The sequence below is a fragment of the Schistocerca gregaria genome, chromosome 2 (assembly GCF_023897955.1).
Source record: "Schistocerca gregaria isolate iqSchGreg1 chromosome 2, iqSchGreg1.2, whole genome shotgun sequence".
Classification (NCBI taxonomy): domain Eukaryota; kingdom Metazoa; phylum Arthropoda; class Insecta; order Orthoptera; family Acrididae; genus Schistocerca; species Schistocerca gregaria.
This window is the reverse complement of record NC_064921.1, coordinates 826,420,206-826,447,446: the sequence shown is the minus strand read 5'-3', so window position 1 is coordinate 826,447,446 and position 27,241 is coordinate 826,420,206. Positions and strand designations below refer to the sequence as shown.

The window sequence follows — 27,241 nt, the reverse complement described above, 5'->3', positions numbered from 1 at the left end:
ATAGCAAAACTCCTTTACTACTTTAAGTGTCTCATTTCCTAATATAATACCCTCAGCATCACCCGACTTAATTCGGCTACATTCCATTATCCTTGTTTTGCTTTTGTTGATGTTCATCTTATATCCTCCTTTCAAGACACTGTCCATTCCATCAAACTGCTCTTCCAAGTCCTTTGCTGTCTCTGACAGAATTACAATGTCAATGGTGAACCTCAAAGTTTTTATTTCTTCTCCATGGATTTTAATACCTACTCGAATTATTCTTTTGTTTCCTTTACTGCTTGCTCAATAGATAGATTCAATAACATTGTGGAGAGGCTACAACCCTGTGTAACTCCCTTCCCAACCACTGCTTCCCTTTCATGCCCCTCGATTCTTATAACTGCCATCTGGTTCCTGTACAAATTGTAAATAGCTTTTCGCTCCCTGTATTTTACCCCTGCCACCTTCAGAATTTGAAAGAGAGTATTCCAGTCAACATTGTCAAAAGTTTTCTCTAAGTCTATAAATGCTAGAAAGGTGGGTTCGCCTTTCCTTAATCTTTCTTCTAATGGAATGTTGTCTACTCCCGGGGCCTTGTTTCGGCTCAGGTCTTTCTGTGCTTTGTCAAACTCTTCTCGCAGTATCGTATCTGCCATTTCATCTTCATCTACATTCTCTTCCATTTCTATAATATTGTCCTCAAGTACATCGCCCTTGTATAGACCCTCTATATACTCCTTCCACCTTTCTGCTTTCCCTTCTTTGATTAGGACTGGGTTTCCATCTGAGCTCTTGATATTCATACAAGTGGTTCTCTTTTCTCCAAAGGTCACTTTAATTTTCCTGTAGGCAGTATCTATCTTACCCCTAGTGAGATAAGCCTCTACATCTTTACATTTGTCCTCCAGCCCTCCCTGCTTAGCCATTTTGCACTTCCTGTCGATCTCATTTGTGAGACATTTGTATTCCTTTATGCCTGCTTCATTTACTGTATTTTTATGTTTCCTTCTTTCATCAATTAAATTCAATATTTCTTCTGTTACCAAGGATTTCTACTAGCCCTCATCTTTTTACCTACTTGATCCTCTGCTGCCTTCACTACTTCATCCCTCAGAGTTACCCATTCCTCTTCTACTGTACTTCTTTCCCCCACTGCTGTCAATTGTTCCCTTATGCTCTCCCTGAAACTCTATACCACCTCTGGTTTAGTCAGTTTATCCAGGTCCCATCTCCTTAAATTCCCACCTTTTTGCAGTTTCTTCAATTTTAATCTGCAGTTCATAACCAATAGATTGTGGTCAGAGTCCACATCTGCCCCTGGAAATGTCTTACAATTTAAAACCTGGTTCCTAAATCTCTGTCTGTCTCTGATACCTTTTAGTATCTCCGGGATTCTTCCATGTATACAAGCTTATTTTATGATTCTTGAACCAAGTGTTAGCTATGATTAAGTTATGCTCTGTGCAAAATTCTACCAGACGGCTTTCTCTTTCATTTCTTAGCCCCAATCCATAATCACCTACTATGTTTCCCTCTCTCCCTTTTCCTACTGACGAATTCCAGTCACCCATGATTATTAAATTTTCATCTCCCTTCACTATCTGAATAATTTCTTTGATCTCATCATACATTTCATCAATTTCATCATAATCTGCAAAGCTAGTTGGCATATAAACTTGTACTACTGTAGCAGGCATGGGCTTCGTGTCTATCTTGGCCACAATAATGTGTTTGCTATGCTGTTTGTAGTAGCTTACCCACACTCCTATTTTTTTTATTCATTATTAAACCTACTCCTGCATTACCCCTATTTGATTTTGTATTTATAGCCCTGTATTCACCTGACCAAAAGTCTTGTTCCTCCTGCCACCGAACTTCACTAATTCCCACTATATCTAACTTTAACCTATTCATTTCCCTTTTTAAATTTTCTAACCTACCTGCTCGATTAAGGGATCTGACACAGGAAAATCCTTGGGCCATGAAAAACTGAAGCTGGATATACAATGCAAACCAACAAAACTAAGAGGAAATTTCAAATATTGCTGCTGACATTAGAAAAAGATGCCTTAAATTCTATGCACACATACACAGACTCCCTGAGTATAAACTCACAAGCCAGATACTCACAGCCACTGAAAGCCTGACATGGGTCGAACAAGTACAAAGAGGTCTTACTGATGCTCAACTCACCATTCAGGACACTGCAGACAGTAACATCTACAGAAGCAAAATAGACAAGTGGGAAGTCCGACCAGAGACGAGAGCCAAAAAGATCAGTACAAAGTGGACGGATGAAAGAAAGAAAGCCATGAGCGAGACAATGAAGGTCTCATGGAAAAACCGCAAGAAGAACTGTAGAAGTTTCATGTGATCCAGAAAGGGTCTACTACGTGAATAATAATAATAATAATAATAATAATAATAATAATAATAATAATAATAATAAACCCCGTAGAGGCCCGGGAAAAGAATAGGCCTTCGGTATGTTCTGCCAGTCGTAAAAGACAACAAAAAGAATAAACCACTAATAGGGCTAACCCCGCTTTTAGTGTGATTAGTTGGTTCAGGACAGAACTAATGAAGCCTCGGACAAGCACTGTCATGGTCGGGGACAACGCTTGAACCCTATGCCTGTCCACAATGGTAACGATACTGCTAGCCACACAGAAAATGATTTAAATCCAAATAGAGGTGTTTCGCAGGATATGCTTCCTGCAACCACTCTAAAAGGAAAACAAAGATAGACGATGAGATGGTCAGATGAAGTTAACAGACACCTCATGTTCTGTTATTACCAAGCAACAAACTTAGGAACCAATACAACTGGATACAGATCACAAGTATACTCAACATTTATTGCCAGATTCCCAGAATTAAAATTTAACGGAACAATGACTAGCTGATCAGATCCGTGTAATAATCAAAAATAACAGGATACCCCAGTCAGAATTAGAACATATATAGAATACAAAGACACAAATACAGATATTAGACCATTCTTGCATAGACCAGCAAATAACCCACAAGTTGAAACAAAAATAACAACTATCAACACGATCATACACAACAAAATAAATGAAAATATAACTATGGAAGAGTTACAACTATTAGTTTATATAGGAGCACTCACTACACTAAATATACACACTAGGCAGAGATCAGAACAAACCAACACACAGAAGAAACCCACAAAACCAGCATGGCAACACAGGCTACAGATCAGAATAGAAAAACTGAGAAAAGACATCGGACAGCTAACACAATTTATAAGAAATGAAATATCAGACAAAAAACGAAAAAGGTTAGGTAAAATCTCACAACAAGAAGCGATAGAGCAATTAGATAAAAAGAAGCAGAAATTACAAGCATTGGCCAAACGACTTAGAAGATACAAAAAGTGAAAATAGAAGGAAACAAAACCAAACATTCAACACAAACCAAAAGAAATTTTATCAGACAATAGATAGCACACACATTAAAATAGACAACCCACCAAACATAACAGACATGGAACACTTCTGGAGCAACATATGGTCAAACCCGGTACAACATAACAGGCATGCACGGTGGATACAAGCAGAAACAGACACATACAAGATGATACCACAAATGCCTGAAGTGATAATTTTGCAACATGAAGTCACCCGAGCAATTAATTATATGCACAATTGAAAAGCCCCTGGAAAAGATAAAATAGCAAATTTCTGGCTAAAGAAGTTCACCTCAACACATTCACATCCAACTAAATTATTTAACATATCTAAAAACAAAGATGATGTGACTTACCAAACAAAAGTGCTGGCAGGTTGATAGATACACAAACAAACACAAACATACACACAAAATTCATTGGTTGCTTCATCAGGAAAGAGGGAAGGAAAGGGAAAGATGAAAGGATGTGGGTTTTAAGGGAGAGGGTAAGAAGTCATTCCAATCCCGGGAGCGGAAAGACTTACCTTAGGGGGAAAAAAGAACATGTATACACTCGCACACACACAATGATGTGCGGATGGAAATGTGTGTGTGTGTGTGTGTGTGTGTGTGTGTGTGTGTGTGTGTGTGTGAGTGTATACCTGTTCTTTTTTCCCCCTAAGGGAAGTCTTTCCGCTCCCGGGATTGGAATGACTCCTTACCCTCTCTCTTAAAACCCACATCCTTTTGTCTTTCCCTCTCCTTCCCTCTTTCCTGATAAAGCGACTGTTGGTTGCGAAAGCCTGAATTCTGTGTGTTTGTGTTTATTTGTGTATCTATCAACCTGCCAGCACTTTCGTTTGGTAAGTCACATCATCTTTGTTTTTAGATATATTTTTCCCACGTGGAATGTTTCCCTCTATTACATTCGTATCATAAATTATTTAACAGTTACATTGCAGACACATACACATTCCCTGATACACTTAAACATGGAATAACTTATCTGAAACCTAATGATCAAGCAGACACAGCAAACCCAGCAAAATATCGCCCCGTAACATGCCTACCAACAATATACAAAATATTAACTTCAGCCATTACACATAAATTAATGACACATACAACACAGAACAAAATTATAAATAAAGAACAAAAACGCTGTTGCAAAGGAGCACGAGGATGTAAAGAGCAACTGATAATAGATGCAGAGGTGACATATCAAGTTAAAACTAAACAAAGATCACTACACTACACATACATTGATTACCGAAAAGCTTTTGATAGTGTACCCCACTCATGGTTACTACAAATATTGGAAATATACAAAGTAGATCCTAAATTGATACAGTTCCTAAACATAGTAATGAAAAATTGGAAAACCACACTTAATATCCAAACAAATTCAAATAATATCACATCACAGCCAATACAGATTAAGTGTGGAATATACCAAGGAGACTCATGAAGTACTTTCTGGTTCTGCCTTGCTCTGAACCCACTATCCAACATGCTAAATAATACAAATTATGGATACAATATTACTGGAACATACCAACACAAAATCACACATTTGCTATGCATGGATGATCTAAAACTACTGGCAGCAACAAATCAGCCACTCAACCAATTACTAAAGATAACAGAAGTATTCAGCAATGATATAAATATGGCTTTTGGAAGACAAATGTAAGAAAAATAGCATAGTCAAGGGAAAACGCACTAAACAAGAAGATTACATGTTGGATAACCACAGCAACTGCATAGAAGCAATGGAAAAAACAGATACCTATAAATATCTAGGATACTGACAAAAAATAGGAATAGATAATACAAATAGTAAAGAAGAACTAAAAGAAAAATATAGACAAAGACTAACAAAAATACTGAAAACAGAATTGACAGCAAGAAACAAGACAAAAACTATAAATACCTATGCTATACCAATATTGACCTTCTCATTTGGAGTAGTGAAATGGAGTAACACAGACCTAAAAGCACTCAATACACTTACACGATCACAATGCCACAAATATAGAATACATCACATACAGTCAGCAACAGAAAGATTCACATTAAGCAGAAAGGAAGGAGGAATGGGATTTATCGACATAAAAAACCTACAGTATGGACAGGTAGACAATTTAAGAAAATTCTTTCTAGAACGAGCAGAAACTAGCAAAATACATAAAGCAATCACTCATATAAATACATCGGCTACACCATTGCAATTTACTTCTACAACCCTTTAGATCACATAACACCAACAGATATGAAGAAAGTAAATTGGAAAAAGAAAACAGTACATGGCAAGCACCCATATCATCTAACACAGCCACAAATCGATCAAGGTGCATCCAACACTTGGCTAAGAAAAGGCAATATATACAGTGAGACAGAAGGATTCATGATTGCAATACTGGATCAAACAATAAACACCTGGTATTACAGCAAGCATATTATTAAAGATCCCAATACCACAACAGATAAATGCGGACTTTGTAAACAACAAATAGAAACAGTAGATCACATCACAAGCAGATGTACAATACTAGCAAATACAGAATACCCCAGAAGAAATGACAATGTAGCAAAAATAATACATCAACAACTTGCCATACAACAGAAACTAATAAAACAACATGTACCCTCATACAAGTATGCACCACAAAATGTACTGGAGAATGATGAATACAAATTATACTGGAACAGAACCATTATAACATATAAAACAACACCACATAACAAACCTGACATCATACTCATCAATAAAAAGAAGAAATTAACACAACTAATCGAAATATCCATACCCAATACAACAAATATACAGAAGAAAACAGGAGGCAAAATTGAAAAATACATCCAACTAGCTGAGGAAGTCAAAGACATGTGGCATCAGGATAAAGTTGACATCATACCAATTATACTACCAACTACAGGAGTCGTACAACACAATATCCACCAGTACATCAACGCAATACAGCTACATCCAAACGTATATATACAACTACAAAAATCTGTAATTATTGATACATGTTCAATTACCCAAAAGTTCCTAAATGCAATGTAAATGTACCGTACAGTTAAAAGGAAGTCACACTTGATCAAGGTCCGCGTCACTTTCCACTTTTAACCAGACATAACGTCTGAGACAGGAAAGAGAAATAATAATAATAAGTGTGACCATTACTTTCTGTACAAATCCTGTATATTACACACACAGGAATATGTCAAACTGCTATTTATGCAAAATCTCATTTAAACTTATGTTTCAGATCTTTATATTTACATCCCTGATAACAATGTTGCAATTCATTTTACCAATAGCCCAAGTAAATAAAAACTACAGCTAACTAAAATTTATGATGACGTCATATACCTGTAAAATGTTGTGAGCTAATAAGTAGCAGAGGAAGTACTGTTATCACTCACTCAAAAGCAGACATCCTCAACTTTCTGAGAACGTATTTGGAATTATATGAAGTTAATGAACTTAAGAAATAATTGACATTAATAGTTCCGATACTACAAATTTGAACTTCAATGATTGCAAGATTCTGAACATTGACCAAATAATTCTATGGCTGTATTTCTTCTGAATCAGACGAACTCATCACTCCTCAATAATCAATTCGGTCTGTATTTAAGGTTTAGATTAATTTAGAACCATACAAAACATTTCGTGACGGATGTCATACTCATAAACAGGCTTTCAGATGACGAGCAATAATAGTGTTTGACATACTCTTGTGAATTATATAACAGTAGTACAGGGTGTATATGCCCCAGGACAACCAGGAAATCCAGGACAAACACTGAAATTTTTTCATCTGAGAAAGATCTGGGAAATATCCACCAATTATTTGGGTTTCTGAGAACTTTACATTATTTTAAGTTTCAGTCAAATTTCCGTAATTTTGACAAGTAAGAACTGATAAAATGATAACAAAGAATTTGACTTCAGTCCACTACTGCAAAACAATACTGCAGTAATAAAACATAAAAGAGAGAGCAACATGAAAATAAAGCTTTAGTTGCAAAGAAAATGTGCTATTTACAACAAAAAACACTGTGCACATACAAGTGTCTACCGACAGAAAAATGTGCCTCAAGCTTCAGGACAAAGACTATGCAATACTTCATAACAACAAACTGCTTTCAATGAGCGTGATGTCACAACAGTTTACTTTCTTAACAAGTTGCGGGAAAATATTGCAAACATTGGTTTGAGAAGCATTACTTTCAAAGTAAATTTCCTCTTATGCAAGAGAAATTATGTTATGTATGATAAAGTGCACTGAATTTCTTAAATCATGGAGCACTTGACTCTTTCAAAATTTAACAATCTGAGTACCAGCCATTTATGCCATCATTTAAAATTGTACTGGTGCATTCGTGTTTGACACATCTTAAAGAGTAACACATGCTAAAAAAGACCAGTCTCTAGTGTTAGGTTTTAATTTTTAATTTTTTCATAGATTACAAATTATGCAATAATGATGACAAAAAGTATAATTATCCTTAAAAAGAAAGTGCAAGGAGCAATTTCATATGTAATTGACTTTTCTATGGAGAAGTCGAAGTGCTCAATAGAATACGCATTCAGCCATGTAACCTCTAAAATTTTTAGTGCACAGCAGTGAAGTTTACAATGGTGGCTGTCAGAAATATTAAGCTGCTGAAATTTTAGCTGTGTCCTTTGGATCCTGCCTAACCACAAGCTCGGAAAAAGCAGCAAACAAATTTTGACAACCAGTATTATATGTGGAAGCTTAGCTTTCGTTGATGAAAAATATCATCTAGTACTTGTATTTCACAAAGCATGAACACAAATTATTGCGTTATATTTTCCCGAATTCAAAGTTCACTGCCATCCCACTTGGAGCACTACTAAGATTTCTGTTTCCATATCGTAGCATGGGCATCACACTTCATATATTTTGGTGTTCTGTATTCAGAAATTACCATGCTGTATTTGGTGATTTGCATTTACACTTTCGTAATATCAAAATTTGCATATTACATGTGCAATGCATTAAAGATTTTTCGGAAATGTTATTTTTTGCTGGGAGTGTTGGAAAGTTCTATGCCGGTGTATAACACCTTTTCAACTGAAAGGCCTGATATGTTTTACAGCCCCAAGAGGAAGTATATTGTCACTTAACAAGGAAAAAATGTACTTTCACCAGGGGTATAGTGTATTTTCACCTGCAAAAAGTGTATTTTAACCCAAAAATGTGCATTTTCAGGAAGAAAAAAGTGTATTTTTAACTGGGAAATCTGGGAAAAACCATCCACATATACAACCTGTAGTACAATACTGTACAAAGTTATAAATTCTGATGACAATATTACAAACTGTTTCATGAGCACTGTGACTTACTGACATTGTATATCATGTCTCAGTAAAGTGACTCTCATTAATGGCTGAATTGGTTCTCTTCTGGATATGTTTATGGAGGAGGAGATACATGTCTCTTTACCTGTATAAACTGTAAAACTGGAACAGGTCATTAACTTCATGTTTTATCTACATCACCTGGCACCACCATTCATAGCACCAGTTTCTAGGATATCTGTCCAGGACAGAAAGGTATGAGACTTCAAGTTTTGACAAAACTAAGTGCAACATCTAACAACAGATAAGGAGGCCCTAGCAGCCTGATCAGAACAGATAATCAATCTGAAATCTACTATATGTCACAGAATATTGATTTTTATAAAAAAAAAAAAAAAGTTGGAACGTTTGTGGAGCTATTGATCTGAAAATGCTACACAAAGAAAACTGATAATTTGGTGTTAAAACTTAAGTGGCAAATATAATTGATGAAATGCCCAGAGGCATAGTCTTAAGAGTAAAGATCAAGGCTGAAAGTTCTAAGTCCTTTAAAATAAATACAGGTGTAAGCCAAGGTGATAGATTATCTCCAGTACACTTCAATTGTCTTTTAGAAAAAAAAGTAAGATTCTACAATAAAAATTAAGGGTGCCACCAACAAAATTGGATGAAAGACTGTTCAAACAGACATGTGGCCAAAAGACATAAGACAAAATTAAGGGTGCCACCAACAAAATTGGTTGAAAGACTGTTCAGACAAACATGTGGCCAAAAGACATATTTACTGCAAACAATCAGCACAGTGGCTAACATCCGATGCTATTACCTCCAAGGTAGAAATCAAGTGCCAATGGAAAGTGTGATGAAGCAAGCTGGGATAATTGTAATTCCCCTCTTGTTTTTCCATCTGTCTACTTAAATTTGTTTTTTTCATTTTTGAATTAATTACCATTAACATACATGGGTATAATCTGTATTTTCATAAAAGAGAAAGGTTGGCCCTCAGTTTTAAAGAATTTAACACCAGATCTAATTTTGTGCTTAGTTATATGTATGTAATTGATTTTCTTATTTATTTCAACTGTGCCTAGCTAGTATCTTTTATTACAGGGCGAAATCAGTAATTGTTTCGTAACTTAAATTCTACTGTTGATGTATACACTAATATCAATACTATTCTAATTATAAACATTTGGAAGACAAAATAATAGTAATCTTAAAGTATCTATTTGGCTCTATTTGAAAACATGTTAGAAAAACCAGCTGTGAATTAATTCCAAAGTAATTAACAGTTTTGTCAAAAGTATTGTTGGGGTAATGATAAATTACCCCACTGTCTGGCAATGCTAGAAAAAGGACCCCAGTAGTTTGGTATCAGACTACTAAGAAGTCTGCCCAAAACCCTGAAAGATAGTGTACTTCACAATGACTTTCCAAAGAAACTTAAAGAATATCTCATTGAAAAAGAGTTTTACAGTGTTGCAGAATACTTATGCCATTAAATTTGTATATATTGTTACTCATTATCAGTAATGTAAAAATGTAAGCTAAAGGTGTAGAAAAATAAGTGATAAGGAATGTTAACACTTTGACATGTCCTATATTACACGTGCATCTACTGTACACAATGTAATCTTACAGGATCAAATAAAATTCAATTCAATTCAATTTGTTAATTTCATGATTTAAACAAATAATTTGGCATAACTCTTGCAGTAGAAGAAACTGTTAAAAAGACACAATTTTTCAATGTATTCAGTTAATTTAATGAGTTAAGATTCAATTGTAATTTCTGTAAATTTAACTTTGAACAAAGTGTACTTTTGTGCACTTGAGAAAGTAGTCAGAGAGTGGAACACAAATACTAAGAGTGGTATAAGACTGGGTTGTAAAAAAGAAGAACCTTTAAGTAAATTGCATTGCTTTTGCAGATGATATGGCCCTGTTTGCTGAAACAATGGAAGAACCACAAGAGCAAATCCTTCAACTAAGAAACAAGCAACTAAAATAGGTCTTCACATCTCCTTTGAAAAAACTAAGATATTGGCAAACATCAAGCACTCATTTCAATACCTCAAAGTTCAAGAACAAAAGATTGAAATAGTAAAATGATTCAAATATCTCGGAAAATGAATTAGTTGGAATGCTGGGGAAAGCAAAGCAATGGAATACAGAAAAAATAAACTTGAATTGGCCTTCCAACTAACAAAAAACACATACAACAAAAAATCCCTTTCATGCGGGCCCAAAATACACATTACAAGACAGTGATTAAGCCAGAAGCACTGTATGCTGCAGAAACACTAAACATGAATTTCAAAGGCCAAATGGAGAAACTTGAGCTAAAGGAAAGAAAAATTTAAGAAAAGTCATAGGACCAAAATTTCAAGATAATGAGATTACACACAACAAAAATGAAACTTTCAGATACTATGCGAAAAAGGAGCATAAATTTTTATGGTCATCTTCTCAAATGAATTCCAACAGATTAACTAAACAAATCTTTGACTTTTTTCGTAACTGCAAAACGAAACCCAACTGGTTTAAAGGAACTGAGAAAGACCTAGAAGAATTAAAAATTTCAGAAAATTCACTTATTGATAGAACAGCTAAATTAATTACTAAAGATGAAAACATAAGGTTCCAAGACAAATCTACACAAAAATCCAAACCCCTCATCTCGGAAGAAGAGAGGAAAAGAAGATCAGAAATAATGAAGAAATACTGGGAACAAAGAAATAATTGATCCAGCGTACCCCAAAGAGGGTGAAATAATAGAAGAAGAAAGTGTACTTTCAGTACCTATTATTGTGAGGATAGGATTTTTGGTCATTAGTCAGTCAGTCAACAGCTTAGTTTCAGATGAGGAACCTGTGTTGGTTAGAATGACAACAATACACCTACTTAACAGTGAAATAAGTGTTACACCAATAGGCTGTGTGTAAAAACAATGACATTGTCTGTTTCCATACGTACCTATATATTCTTCAAGAATTGTGAATCATGTGGTTATGTTTTTTACTGCTTGTAGATATTGTAGCAGTATGTGGAGGTTTGCCTGCTAACTATTAATGAGGCTTATCAAAAGTTAAACAATAGTGCACTGGCCATATAGCTGTGTATTATTAGGGGGTTGTGAACAGCGAAATTAAAGTACAATGAAACGCAACTGTGCACCTGTTGGCTACATTATTTACAGTAGTCAGTTTCGGAATTATAAACCTCATTTTTCAACCAGTACGTTGACACCGAGGACAACAAATGAAGAAACAAAGTAGGCGACCCACTACAAAAGGTGTTACCTAGCTTCATCAAACCACAACAAAAGCTGTCACCAAAAGCCTAAGATGAACAAAATGTTTACAACCTTTTCAGCAGCAACAGTAAAAATTCATACTTGACCGTGTAGCTGTAAAAGATGAATACTATACACCAGTTTGATAATGGACACCACTGGGATTGGAATGACTCCTTACCCTCTCCCTTAAAACCCACATCCTTTCGTCTTTCCCTCTCCTTCCTGAAGAAACAACCATCAGTTGCGAAAGCTAGTAATTCTGTGTGTGTGTTTTGTTCATGTGCCTGTCTGCCGGTGCTTTCCCGCTTGGTAAGTCTTGGAATCTTTGTTTATATATATATATATATATATATATATATATATATATATATATATATATATATATATATATAACAAAAAGAAACTTCCACATGGGAAAAATATATTAAAAATAAAGATTCCAAGACTTACCAAGCGGGAAAGCGCCGGCAGACAGGCACATGAACAAAACACACAAACACACACACAGAATTACGAGCTTGATCCAACTCCCCAAGACACTATCCAAATTGAACCCTGCCTGCAACAGTTCCGTCCTCCATCACAGCGGGACCCACCTCCTCTTCCTCAAAATCACCCTCTCCAAACCTTCCAGGAATTTCTCACTTCCAGCCTTGCCTCTCAATCTTTCTTGAAAAACCTTAATCCTACTCCCAACATCACCACAGCCGAATCCCAGGCTATCCGTGATCTGAAAGCTGACCGATCCATCATCATTCTTCCGGCTGACAAGGGTTCCACGACTGTGGTACTTGATCGTCGGGAGTATGTGGCTGAGGGACTGCGTCAGCTTTCAGACAACTCTACATACAAAGTTTGCCGAAGTAATCCCATTCCTGATGTCCAAGCGGAGCTTCAAGGAATCCTCAGAACCTTAGGCCCCCTACAAAACCTTTCACCTGACTCCATCAAACTCCTCACCCCACCGTCACCTCGCACTCCTACCTTCTACCTACTTCCTAAAATTCACAAACCCAAACATCCTGGCCGCCCCATTGTAGCTGGTTACCAAGCCCCCACAGAACGTATCTCTGCCTACGTAGATCAACACCTTCAACCCATTACATGCAGTCTCCCATCCTTCATCAAAGACACCAACCACTTTCTCGAACGCCTGGAATCCGTACCCAGTCTGTTACCCCCAGAAACCATCCTGGTAACCATTGATGCCACTTCCCTATACACAAATATCCCACACGTCCAGGGCCTCGCTGCAATGGAGCACTTCCTTTCACGCCGATCACCTGCCACCCTACCTAAAACCTCTTTCCTCGTCACCTTAGCCAGCTTCATCCTGACCCACAACTTCTTCACTTTTGAAGGCCAGACATACCAACAATTAAAGGGAACAGCCATGGGTACCAGGATGGCCCCCTCGTATGCCAACCTATTTATGGGTCGCTTAGAGGAAGCCTTCTTGGTTACCCAAGCCTGCCAACCCAAAGTTTGGTACAGATTTATTGATGACATCTTCATGATCTGGACTCACAGTGAAGAACAACTCCAGAATTTCCTCTCCAACCTCAACTCCTTTGGTTCCATCAGATTCACCTGGTCCTACTCCAAATCCCATGCCACTTTCCTAGATGTTGACCTCCATTTGTCCAATGGCCAGCTGCACACATCCGTCCACATCAAACCCACCAACAAGCAACAGTACCTCCATTATGACAGCTGCCACCCATTCCATATCAAACGGTCCCTTCCCTACAGCCTAGGCCTTCGTGGCAAACGAATCTGCTCCAGTCCTGAATCCCTCGACCATTACACCAACAACCTGAAAACAGCTTTCGCATCCCGCAACTACCCTCCCAACCTGATACAGAAGCAGATAACCAGAGCCACTTCCTCATCCCCTCAAACCCAGAACCTCTCACAGAAGAACCCCAAAAGTGCCCCACTTGTAACAGAATACTTCCCGGGACTGGATCAGACCTTGAATGTGGCTCTTCAGCAGGGATACGACTTCCTAAAATCCTGCCCCGAAATGAGATCCATCCTTCATGAAATCCTCCCCACTCCACCAAGAGTGTCTTTCCGCCGTCCACCTAACCTTCGTAACCTCTTGGTTCATCCCTATGAAATCCCCAAACCACCTCCCCTACCCTCTGGCTCCTACCCTTGCAACCGCCCCCGGTGTAAAACCTGTCCTATGCACCCTCCCACCACCACCTACTCCAGTCCTGTAACCCGGAAGGTGTACACAATCAAAGGGAGAGCCACATGTGAAAGCACCCACGTGATTTACCAACTGACCTGCCTGCACTGTGATGCTTTCTATGTGGGAATGACCAGCAACAAACTGTCCATTCGCATGAATGGACACAGGCAGACAGTGTTTGTTGGTAATGAGGATCACCCTGTGGCTAAACATGCCTTGATGCACGGCCAGCACATCTTGGCACAGTGTTACACCGTCCGAGTTATCTGGATACTTCCCACCAACACCAACCTATCCGAACTCCGGAGATGGGAACTCGCCCTTCAGTATATCCTCTCTTCTCGATATCCGCCAGGCCTCAACCTCCGCTAATTTCAAGTTGCCGCCGCTCATACCTCACCTGTCTTTCAACAACTTCTTTGCCTCTGTACTTCCGCCTCGACTGACATCTCTGCCCTTAACTCTTTGCCTTTAAATATGTCTGCTTGTGTCTGTGTATGTGCGGATGGATGTGTGTGTGTGTGTGTGTGCGCGAGTGTACACCTGTCCTTTTTTTCCCCTAAGGGAAGTCTTTCCGCTCCCGGGATTGGAATGACTCCTTACCCTCTCCCTTAAAACCCACACCCTTTCATTTTTCCCTCTCCTTCCTTCCTTCCTGACGAAGCAACTGCCAGTTGCGAAAGCTCGTAATTCTGTGTGTGTGTTTGTGTGTTTTGTTCATGTGCCTGTCTGCTGGCGCTTTCCCGCTTGGTAAGTCTTGGAATCTTTATTTTTAATATATATATATATATATAATAGAAAGAAACTTCCACATGGGAAGAATATATTAAAAACAAAGATTCCAAGACTTACCAAGCGGGAAAGCGCCGGCAGACAGGCACATGAACAAAACACACAAACACACACACAGAATTACTAGCTTTCGCAACCGATGGTTGCTTCTTCAGGAAGGAGAGGGAAAGACGAAAGAATGTGGGTTTTAAGGGAGAGGGTAAGCAGTCATTCCAATCCCGGGAGCGGAAAGACAGGTGTACACTCGCACACACACACACACACACACATATCCATCCGCACATACACAGACACAAGCAGACATATTTAAAGGCAAAGAGTAAGGGCAGAGATGTCAGTCGAGGCGGAAGTACAGAGGCAAAGAAGTTGTTGAAAGACAGGTGAGGTATGAGCGGCGGCAACTTGAAATTAGCGGAGGTTGAGGCCTGGCGGATATCGAGAGGAGAGGATATACTGAAGGGCGAGTTCCCATCTCCGGAGTTCGGATAGGTTGGTGTTGGTGGGAAGTATCCAGATAACTCGGACGGTGTAACACTGGGCCAAGATGTGCTGACCGTGCATCAAGGCATGTTTAGCCACAGGGTGATCCTCATTACCAACAAACACTGTCTGCCTGTGTCCATTCATGCGAATGGACAGTTTGTTGCTGGTCATTCCCACATAGAAAGCGTCACAGTGCAGGCAGGTCAGTTGGTAAACCACGTGGGTGCTTTCACACGTGGCTCTCCCTTTGATCGTGTACACCTTCCGGGTTATAGGACTGGAGTAGGTGGTGGTGGGAGGGTGCATAGGACAGGTTTTACACCGGGGGCGGTTGCAAGGGTAGGAGCCAGAGGGTAGGGAAGGTGGTTTGGGGATTTCAAAGGGATGAACCAAGAGGTTACGAAGGTTAGGTGGACGGCGGAAAGACACTCTTGGTGGAGTGGGGAGGATTTCATGAAGGATGGATCTCATTTCGGGGCAGGATTTTAGGAAGTCGTATCCCTGCTGGAGAGCCACATTCAAGGTCTGATCCAGTCCCGGGAAGTATTCTGTCACAAGTGGGGCACTTTTGGGGTTCTATACACTCCTTATTGAACACTTATATATATATAAGTGTTCAATAAGGAGTGTATAGGACTGGAAAGTGAAGTGAGGTGCCATTGTACTCATATGAATGCTGGAATCCATCTCTGGAACTATTTAGTTATTTGGTGTGTAACTTATTTAAAACATCCACTATGCTACCCAGAACATCCATTATGCTACCCTGATCTGGCATCTGTATACTTCTTTCCATTCTAATAGTTTTCAGCATCTTTATAAATGTAACCAAAAGTGTATTTGGACATACAATTTACTTTGAAGATTAAGATTGATATTTTGTTTGTAGTTTTACATATCGCTTACTGAACATTAGACACATCTTGTTAAATGTCCTACATTTACTATCTACACTAATGTTCTTAAATGGCTTTCAAACATTAAATTTGGCAATTTGTTTTCCCTATGTCCGGAATTTCATTTATGTGGGCCCCTGTCAGTGTTATTTGGTCCTACCTTCTCAGGTAAGAATTCAACAGCCTATCTTTCCCTGTCACATAAAAATTAATCTACACAATTGCAAGTCAATTTAAAAACAACAACAATAATTGATGCAGTACAATGGTGGCACAAATTTCACATTTAAATAGGTACCTGAGAGAACTACAGTTGTACTAAATATAAAAATGAATGCAATAGACAAAAGAAATGAAACCTGTTGAGCGATTGCATCCAAAATCTGAGTACATATTTCAGCACTCTGTTTTCCCTTTATGGTTGGAGTAATACCTTCACTTAGGCAGAATCTGGAAGTCAACAATGCAATGAACATGTCACGAACTACCTCTTGTGTTCTGGATACCGCTATTTCTGTCAACAGATAAGATAATAATATAAAACGTAATTAACATTCCAGTAAATGTAAATGACATCAGATAATAATGCTATACAAACTAACACATAAAGTAGTACAGTGACACAAATGAAAACATTGACACAGAACTACTTTCTCTTAATTTTATTTCTTGAACCTCATTACTCCTTTGCACAAACTATTTTGAGTTGTTTTTCTTTCCTGGTTGTGTCAATTAACAAGGACAACCAACCCATTTTTGTCATTCTTTTATCAGGTCATGTTGGATCATTCAAATTCACTACTACATTAACAGCTAATGATTCAACTAATTCTCAAATCCATAGAGCCAATTTCTCTATTCACCTTCCTCCTTTTATTTACTTACTTAGACTTAGTTCCTTCAATGATAAATTGCATATCAAGCAAGAAGTTTCCTCTAGTGTAGTCGATTAGCTTCCATGTTTCCAGCAGCTTCCCAGTTCATGTCCATGCCCTGAAGGTCCTTTGCAAAAGTTCAATTCTAAGTGATACAAGGTCTTCCTCTACTACTGTACCCAACCAATGATTTACACAACAGTGCTGATTTGGGGAGTCTTCCATGTACAGAACATGTTCCACAATCTTCAGTCTTCTTCCAGCAACAATTTTGTGTGGGTTGAATAGATCACTTCTTCTCAGTAATTCACCATTTGACATGGGGTGACAATAACTGATATTCAAAATTCACCTTGAGCAAAACATTGAGCTTGTGTGCTGATTTTATTGACATTTTCCAGGTCTCACTTGTGGATACAGCCATTGGTACGATGATAGAGTAGCAAAGCCAAAACTTTGTGGACATACAGTGTCTAATTGCCATATGGATCAATACTTTGGAAGAATGCAGAAGCTTTCCCAATTCTGGTGCTGATGTTTGCATTTACATCCTTGTCATTACAGAAAAGGCTGCTAACATAAGCAAACTGATCAATTGTAGTACCTTCAGTTGCATTATATTGTGAGCAGATACATTTCCATTTTTATGGCATATTGCGTTCATGTTACTGCCATTTACTTTTACTCCTGCAGAAAAGGCCATTTCACCCAGCTTGTGTAATGTGTCACCAACATTACCTTTCTTTTTTAAAGAAATAACCGATACCATGTATACTATTGATTCTTATGTACATGAACATTATATCAGCTGTCTAACTGAATGAGCTTCATATGATTTTGTATATGAAGCATTATATTTGAGGCTAAAATGTATAAAAAGAAATTAATGTGTTACAATCAATATGCACTGACAGTTAAAATTACTCTTCTTTTAAAAATATTTAAAATTACGAATTTTCTAGTATACTTAAAAATTCCTGTTATTAATTTCATAATCTGATGATAATTATTAAATTTGTTTCTGGACTCATTTGCAAAATAATAATACATTTTAGCGAAGATACAACTTTTGTCAAGAATGTTTGTGGACTCTTTGGACTGTTTGGAATATTGTGAACACTGCAGAATGTCAGGAGTACATGCCTCTGATGGAAGTAGACGGATTTCTAACCTCGTCAACAACAGTGTGAATTTGTGTTCTGAAGTGGAATAGTGAAGTTTGTGTGATATAAAAAGAATGGGATAAAAATAAAGGAGATTCATAGCAACAGACAAATCTTCAACAGTTATTCAGTTCAACAAGAACCCGCATCGTTATAAAAATTACAGCCTCAAGAATGTACTCTAGACACAGGACTTGGAGCGAACAACAAAGAGACAATAAAGATAAATAAAAAGTTTTTCTTTTGAGTATCTCAGGCACACTCCTCTAAACAATACTCTGTACATCTTCACTGATAAAGTAAAACTGATTGTTGACTGCTGCTTTACACGTGGCAAGTATTGCAGCAAAGGTACTGGGAAAGTGAAGCCCCACTTTTTTGCAGTGCTGCCACACTCGACATTTAAAATAAACGAGGGGTCTGAGAGACCGATGTTTTGTGTTAAAGGTTAAAATTTAACAAAGTTCCAGGCACCGATATAATCCCTGTTAGTTCCTATACTGAATTTGCTGATGAGTTAGCCCTTCTTCTCACTATAATCTATCGTAGATCCCTTGAACAAAAAACCGTGCCCAGTTCTTGAAAAAAATGGCACAGGTCACATCTGTCTACAAGAAGGGTAGTGGAAGTGATCCACAAAACTACCCTCCAGTATCCTTGACAGTGATTTGTTGTAGAATCTTAGAACATATTCTGATCTCAAACATAATGAGGTATCTGGAACAGAATGACCACCTCAGTACTGACCAGCATGGTTTTTGAAAACATCGAACATGTGAAACCCACCTCGCACTTTTCTCACATGACATACTGAAAGCTTCGGATCAAGGCAACCCAGTAGATGCAGTGTTTCTTGACTTCTGAAAAGCATTTGACTCAATACCACACCTATGCTTATTGTCAAAAGTATGATCATATGGGGTATCAAGGGAAATTTCTGACTGGATTGAGGACTTTTTGGAAGGGAGGACACAGCATGTTATCTTGGTTAGAGAGTCACTACCAGACGTAGAAGTAACCTTGGGTGTGCGTACCCTTTCAGTGCAGTCAATCTTTACTTGATAACATGTCTAACTACAGTAATGCTATGACACCAGTAAAGTTGATAAAACTCTGCAAAAACAGTGTGGATGTAGCATTTGATGAAACAAAGCGATTTCTTACATGAAGTGTCCACTAACAAAGATGATGATTCAGATTATGGATGTCCTTACATTAAAATTAAGATTGATCAGTGAGAAGGGATTTGTTTGACTGATACATGTAGCCCAATTTGTGGTATATCTGAACAATTGAGAGACAAGATCCATTACAGTATGATTTTTGAGGAAATGCCCATTGTACATGTAAAGATAAGAGGTGCCACTGGTAAGCAAAGCAAGTATGAGAAAATATCAAGCACTGTTAACATTTAGTATAAAGGACAAGACATATGAACATGGATGCATAATGATACTTAGTCTAAAAGAAAATATTCACTATGTAGATTTTCAAGACTATGTAATTTTGTTTTGTTTGCCATGAATGTAGTATGTAATATCATGTAGTTTCTGGAGTTCTATCTTATCCACTGACTGAGTTTAAATCTATCCGCATATGCATAAGACTAGATAACTGTGTTTTGTTTGTCTGGAATTTAGTATGTAAGATGACGTAATTTCTAGAGTTCTATCTTATTTATTGACTGAGTTAATATCTATGATACACTATATGAATATGTTCTTGTAATAGATTTGTGCTTCAGAATTTGACACATGCTATGAGACTAAATGAGCAGATCTTTTTGCAATTTTGAAATGGGACAATGTTCACAATTTGTACAGCAAAGATTAGGAATAGTATCTGAGAATAAATGTGTGTTGAGAATATCTGTGTGTCTTACTTTCATTAGTTCATTCATTTTCTTTTCATTACACTTGACTATGTTTATTAATGTTTCTTATGTGAACACTTTTCAATTTCACCTGTCATAAATCCCGCGTAATTGACTTTGAAAAGTTAATAAGAACATATCTCATGTGATGTGAAGGAGGTATTGAACTGCACATTTAGTACACAAAACAACGTTTCAGGATTTGATGTGATTGCTAGACAGGAAGTTATCGGAGGAAACTGAAAGATGTGGGCAGATCCATTCCCCACACTGTTGAATGGCTGTTCCCTACTGGGCGAGTCAACTTTCAAGAGATCGTGGGTGCTGGGTAACGTACAGCATGCCCTTTTTACTAAATGATAAAAAAGAAACAACTCTAACATACAACAAACACAGAGTAGGGACTGAATCAATATCAGCCATTGACACAAAATACTAGATAATGGTCTCTCAACTTTTCCACACACTAAGATCTTCTGCATATGCATGTTGCCCAGTCTTCAACCCACTTTCCATTATCCAGTCATCTTGGACTTTCCTTACCCCTTGAAATCCAGAAAAGAACTTCCTTCTTCATTTTTCACTCATTCACTGGCTACATGTCTCACTAGTATGCATTTAATTTTCATTACACTCGTAATAACTCCCTCCACTACAATCTGTTCCCTGATCCACTTGTTTGTTTTCCTGTCTGTCCTAGAAATTCCCAACATGCATATCTCCACTGCTTGTTAAGCAACCTTCAATTCTTTAAAGATTTTCAGGCTCAAAATCCACAACTCACTACTGTAAGTCTAAAGTGCTAATATAAACTGATTGTAAACTTTCCTTTTCAGACACTGGGAAGCTCAGTTTTCAAATCGCTAATATTACTTTACCAAAAGCACTTGAGGTGATTATTACTCTTCTGTTTCTTTCTTTTGTTGTTTGTCCAGCGGTTGTCTTCAGCTCTCCTAAACAAAAATCCATAGATTGGTTCTACGATTTCATTGTTTGTTTATATTCATTGTACATTATATCAGTTTTATAATTTGATTTTCAAGCCTATGTTCAAACTTGATCTATTAAGTTTTTCCATCTGTTATTGAAATTTAAGTGAATTCAAGACAAATTCAACTATATAATCAGAAATACGCTATGTTGCATTAACATGTCTAACTTCATTGTTTTCCCAGTTTAACGATCTGAGATCATTCTCTTGCACTCTAACACAGGATATGTGTACATGATAACTGTTAACACGAATGTTCTTATTTGACTTCTCTCTTAAGTTTAATGACTTCTCTCTTAAGTTTAAATCTTATTCTATCCTGATGACGACTAATGGGAGATGTAACATTGACATTTACATATTCTTCAGTATGTCACTGAAAGAAAATAGCAACATGGTCTAATAACTTAGTTGCAAACACCGTGCAGCATTATACATGGGCATAACAAGGACCACCCAATTGCTTGACTGTTCCACAGTCTGTGCTGCCTGTATTCTTCCCTGCAAAGATGCAAACTCTACCTTCAATATACTCTTCTTTGCCACAACCCCCTTGGCCTCAATCTTCATTGGTCTGTATCCCCACCTGTCTCTTCCTCTTCCTTGCTCCCATCCAAACTCAGACATCCTGTTAACCCCCCAGTACACCTTTCCTGTTGTCTGTTGCTCTCCTCTTCCTTATCCCATTCCTCCCCTCCAGTAGTGTTTTGACATTTGGGCTCGCACCACTACGAGTCATGTCATCTTCACGATATATGGTAAAGAAAGTTGCACAATTTATTTCAATGCATTGTAACTGATTCTGTTATATTAAGCGTTGTTTTTTTTGTTTTTGTTTTTCAAGATACTGCGAAATTTTTGTGTTCTTTATATTTGTTAAATGTTCAATGAAGAGCCAGGACACAAGTGGATGGATCTTCTGGCACAGTATGGAGATTTTGAGGTGTCAGAGCTGATAATTTCCGATCCGACAGCCAATCCAGTAAAGAGGTATACTTCTGAATGCATCCTCTTTGGTTTGAAGCTGCACAGTACTTACACTAGAATATCTTTGGCTTCCCTCTGATACCCATGCCTCCATCTTTGCTACCCTCCCTGTTTACGTTTCCCCCGTTGCTTCATAACCTGGGTTGTGAATAACTGAATCAACTTTCCCTTCTTCCCCCTTTTACTCCCCTCTCTCCTCCCTGACGAAGGAACAAAGTTCCGAAAGCTAGAATACATAAATGTTCTGTTCTTTTTTGTGTATCTATTGGCTGTACTGAGCTGAGGTAAGTAGTGGTCAGCCCCTCTATCTCTTTGTTAGTATTTGTTTCACAAATTGCCTTATCCATCTCACATGTAATTACTTTTGGAATGTCATCAGCATCACTATTCACTATCTATGGTTATGATGCATTTCTTCAGTTCAATAAACATTTAAAAAATCTCAGAATGCTCATTCAATTTTCTCTTGGTTGTCAGTGACTGTGCCATCTGCCATTTTAATGGGTGAACACAGGTGTCTACCCAACATAAGTTTCTTGTAATATTTTGAAAAAGGATAGATTGCTACTCACTATATAGTGGGAGTCTTGTGTTGTAGAGACCAAACAAACATTTTTGCTCTGTTTTCTTCAAATTCTTATTGTTTTCAATTGTTTCTATTGCCATAATTTTGATGTATCTTCTCACATCCTTCTGAAGAAATATTCAAACACTTTTGTTTAATTCAGCACTTATAGGTATATCCACATTGCCCAAACAAACTTACGGTGTGTACTTTGAAGGAGCACATTCATTTACCCCCTTTCCTCTTCAGTCTCAAATGGTGTGCAAGAAGAACTACTGTCTGATTCTCTCAGAATTTTAAATAGTAGATACCTCTGTGACGTGAAGCAGCTTTCTTGTGACATCTGCCACTGGAATTTGATGAGCAATCCTGTGATGCTCTAACACTTACTAAATGAACTCATGATGAAACACACTATTCTCCTTTGGATCTCCTGTATTAATCTTATCTAGAAAGTGTTGACATTGCTGACTATTCTCGGGATTTTAGGTTCCTGACAAAATAATAAAAACGAGATAACTCAAGGTTTTATATTGAGTGGTTAATTATGTAAGTGCATAACTGCATTTACTGACCTGAACATCTTTCACTTTTCTGGATTTCATCTCCACCAACAGTGCTTAACTGGACAAGCCTACATGCAAAGTTCTTCACAAAGTTCATATGATTTGACCGACTGAAAAAAAAGGAAAAACATATAAAAGAGACTTAACATGTCTATAATATTAATATAATGATAATAATTACTACACATCTGTTCCAATACACATAAATATAACTCCCAAATTAGTTCTTACCTTAATATATAAAGTGGCAGTGGGATTAGAGCTGCTGACATGAAATACCACAGTGCTTCCAGTGGCATGTTGTCCTGGAAAAATAATTTTATGGTTATAAAATTAAAGAAAAGTGCTTTGTGATTTTTTAATTTACAAAAAGGCCCTTCTATTGAGCACATCCCTCATCAATTCAGCATACATACAAGATGAAAGAAATTAACACCAAAAGAATTTTCTGTTGGCTAAGAGCTTCAAGTCTGTGACTTACAGCAATAAAATTTACAAAGATTTCCCCTTTTTAAGCTAATCAGAAGTCATGTTAGGAAGCTCAGTAAGTTCTCATTAAAAAATCTTACTGAGCTTCCTAACACGACTTCTGATTATCTAAATAAGGGGAAATCATCATAAATTTTATCACTGTGAGTCACAGACTTGAAGCTCTTAGCCAGCATGTAATGGGAAGAAATTACTATCAGCATAATACAGTGTTTGATTACGGATGCACTCCCACTCTTGTTGGTTTAATTTAGTCTGTTGCTTTTTCCAAGGAACATATGCAGTCCAATTCCTTATCCCTCTCGCCTTATATAGAAAATAGGTCAACAGTTCTTGTTTGTTGACAATACAAGTACTGCGATCAATTCTGTTAGATGCATAGCAGCACATACAACAGCAAAGAAAATTTACACAAGTATTTTCTGCAGATGGAGTTTCCCAATACACAGCACATACAAATTAAGTGAGGCAGGACACAGCTTCACCACCCACACAGAACCTGAGAGAAAGGCAACACAAACATACCATTTTTACATATCTTGGTTTTATAATTACTTGAATTGGGAGCCTTGTTTATTACACCCACAAAGTAACTTGGCATTTCACATGGGGGTGTTAGGAATACGGGAATATGAAGAGTAACTTCAGCCTGTTTCATACCAGCTATTTTATGCCTCATTACACTACTCATAGTGAATGAGTCTACTGCAGCACTCTTGGAGTATTTATCCTGTACTGGGACTCAATTGTGTTTACACAATCATGTCAAAATTATGTGGACAGAGTGATGTCTGCTGTAGAGTTTGGCAATCATTTTTTGTGTTAAGGACAATTCGCACTGGATGTCAACTGAATGTTGTGGAACAGAAGAGTATGTTCTTGGCAAATGATGGTGAGTTCACATAGGCAAAACATCAACACAATGTCACAATGCATAGCACAATACTGAAAGTAAAATTAAAGTAGAGCATCCTTCTTATAAAAAGATGGAATACAATGAAGTGACATCATTAAGAAACTAGGAATGGTAGTAGAGTTTATTAATAACCAAAGAACCATTTTGTAATCAATGTTCTTGAAAAAGGTCCTATGGTAAATTTTCCACACAGATGAGAACGAGAAGAACAAGAAAAGTATCATATAAAAATATCAACATATATTTGTTTTAGAAGATATACATATATAAACATATAAAATAGTATTTAGAGGGCAGTACATAGCATCATTTTACTTTATACACTGGATTTTGATATTTTTCTAAGTGGCAAATACACTAAAAACTAATAAAATAAAATAATTAAAAAACACAACATCTTTCTCCTTCAATAAAGCTGACTGTTTCATCCTTATATCATTTTTCACTAAAAACCTTTTTTGCCTATTTATGTTCTATTTATGTACAGTGCAGGCTATTTCTTTACCCTGCTATATGAAACCTATATCATGTTTTGCTTTCCAATATTTGATCTCACTGGTGGTGAACACAATTACGAAAAATGTCAAGCCCTCACAATTTGTGACAAACACAGATTGAATAATAAAATAAAGCTTATGAAGAGACAAAAGCACAAAACCCATTATTGAGTAAATTGGTTCACTTCCGATGATACCAGAGGACAACAAAACACTGACCTCACTGACCCACTCATGACGTGATTGGCAGCTGATTTACTAGTTGGTAGGACCATGCACCTAACACCAATAGTCAATTTAGACATGAAACTTGTTCATGTTCAATAGCCCTAACAGTCTCCCCCAGTAGCACCCATGTAAAGTGCCAAATTACGGTGTGCATAGAATACAATTTAACAATGAAAAATCCGAGATGGAATGTAACAATATTATGAAAAGGAAAGTTGCTACTCACCATATAGCAGAACAGCAGATACGTACAACAAAAAGACTCGGCCTTAGTCAAAAATAGACAAAAACACACACTCTCTCTCTCTCCCTGCAGAGCAGCAGCACCAGTACATAATGGGAGAGGCGAATGTATGGGGGTATGGAGGAGGCTGGGGCGGGAAAGGGGAGGGATAGTAGGGGAGGAGTGGGGGACACTAAAATGTTGCTGGTGGACAGCACAATACCACTGTGGAGGGGTGGGAAAGATAGTGGGCAGGGCATTTCTCTTTTCAGGGCATGACGAGGCATAGTCAAAACCCTGGCGGAGAATGGAATTCAGCTGCTCCAGTCCTGGGTGGTACTGAGTTATGAGGGGAATACTCCTCTGGTGCTGGACGGTGAGACTTTGTGAGGTGGTGGGAGACTGGAAAGATAAGGCACAGGAGATTTGTTTTTGTACACGAATGGGAGGATAATTATGGTCTGTGAAGGCTCCAGTGAGACTCTTGGTATATTTCAAGAGGGACCACTCGTCACTGCACATGCGACAACCATGGGTGGCTAGGCTGTTTGGAAGGGACTTCTTGATATGGAACAGGTGGCAGCTATCGAAGTGGAGGTATTGCTGGAGGTTGGTAGGTTTGAGATGGATAGAGGTACTGACGTAGCCATCTCTAAAGTGGAGGCCAACATCTAGGAAGGTGGCTTGTTGGGTTGATTGGGACCAGGTGAAGCAAATATGGGAGAAGCTGTTGAGGTTCTGGAGTAATGTGGATAAGGTGTCCTCACCCTTGATCTAGCACTACACAGTCCTCATTCCACCATTGCACCCAGTCTTTTTACTTCTCTCCTTGGCCCTAGCCTCCTAATCGCACTTAGCTGCCCTACCCTCTCTCCACCTCGTCCCTGCGCACTCGCCCGCAGCACTTCACTGTCCCCCCAACCTCTACCCAACTATCATTCCCATCATGCACTGGTGCTGTTGCTTGCAGTGTGGCTTCAGTTTCCTGAGAGAGCAGTCGTGCGTGTGAGCTGCGTTTGCCTGATTGTGTGTGTGTGTGTGTGTTTTTTTTTTTTTTATGAAGGCCTTCATGGCCAAAAGCTTACTTGTGACGGTGTTTTCACTGTGTATACCGGCAACTCAGCATCTCTGCTAAATGGTCAGAAGCAATTTCCCTTTTCATAAAGTTGTTAAAGTAAAATTTAAACATCTTAGTTCATTCCCTTTTGCTCTGCATATTAGCCAATTTTTAATTTGAAAAATTACAGATATTTTGCATATTGTCATCTTTAATAGAGGGTGTCTCAAAAGGAAGTTTATATTTGAAGAGCTCTTTGCACATGTGCTTGTAAATCAGAGGAGATTGAGGGGTATGTTGATTGCTTGCTTGGCCTTTAGGAATTCAGTCAATAGGGAAAGCTTTTTGGGAGTAGACAACACATTCTCTGTGTGAGAACAATAAAAAAAGTTTAAGTGATCATGGATT

At 37.8% G+C, this 27,241-nt stretch overlaps 1 protein-coding gene across 6 annotated transcripts in view; it reads right to left on the bottom strand.

Moving 5' to 3' along the window:
* Window positions 1-27,241, bottom strand: part of LOC126335175 (uncharacterized) — a 224,843-nt gene that overhangs the window by 147,451 nt on the left and 50,151 nt on the right. For 3 of the 6 annotated variants that reach the window (XM_049998169.1, XM_049998163.1, XM_049998164.1), the window contains exons 7-10: window positions 23,655-23,728; window positions 23,433-23,533; window positions 21,193-21,267; window positions 16,763-16,917 (exon numbers count right to left, since the gene is read on the bottom strand). In XM_049998169.1, coding sequence (XP_049854126.1) covers window positions 16,763-16,917; window positions 21,193-21,267; window positions 23,433-23,533; window positions 23,655-23,728 — 405 coding nt within the window. Of the gene's footprint in view, window positions 1-16,762; window positions 16,918-21,192; window positions 21,268-23,168; window positions 23,270-23,432; window positions 23,534-23,654; window positions 23,729-27,241 lie in introns of those variants that run through there. The other 3 variants (XM_049998165.1, XM_049998168.1, XM_049998170.1) reach the window with 2 other exon arrangements.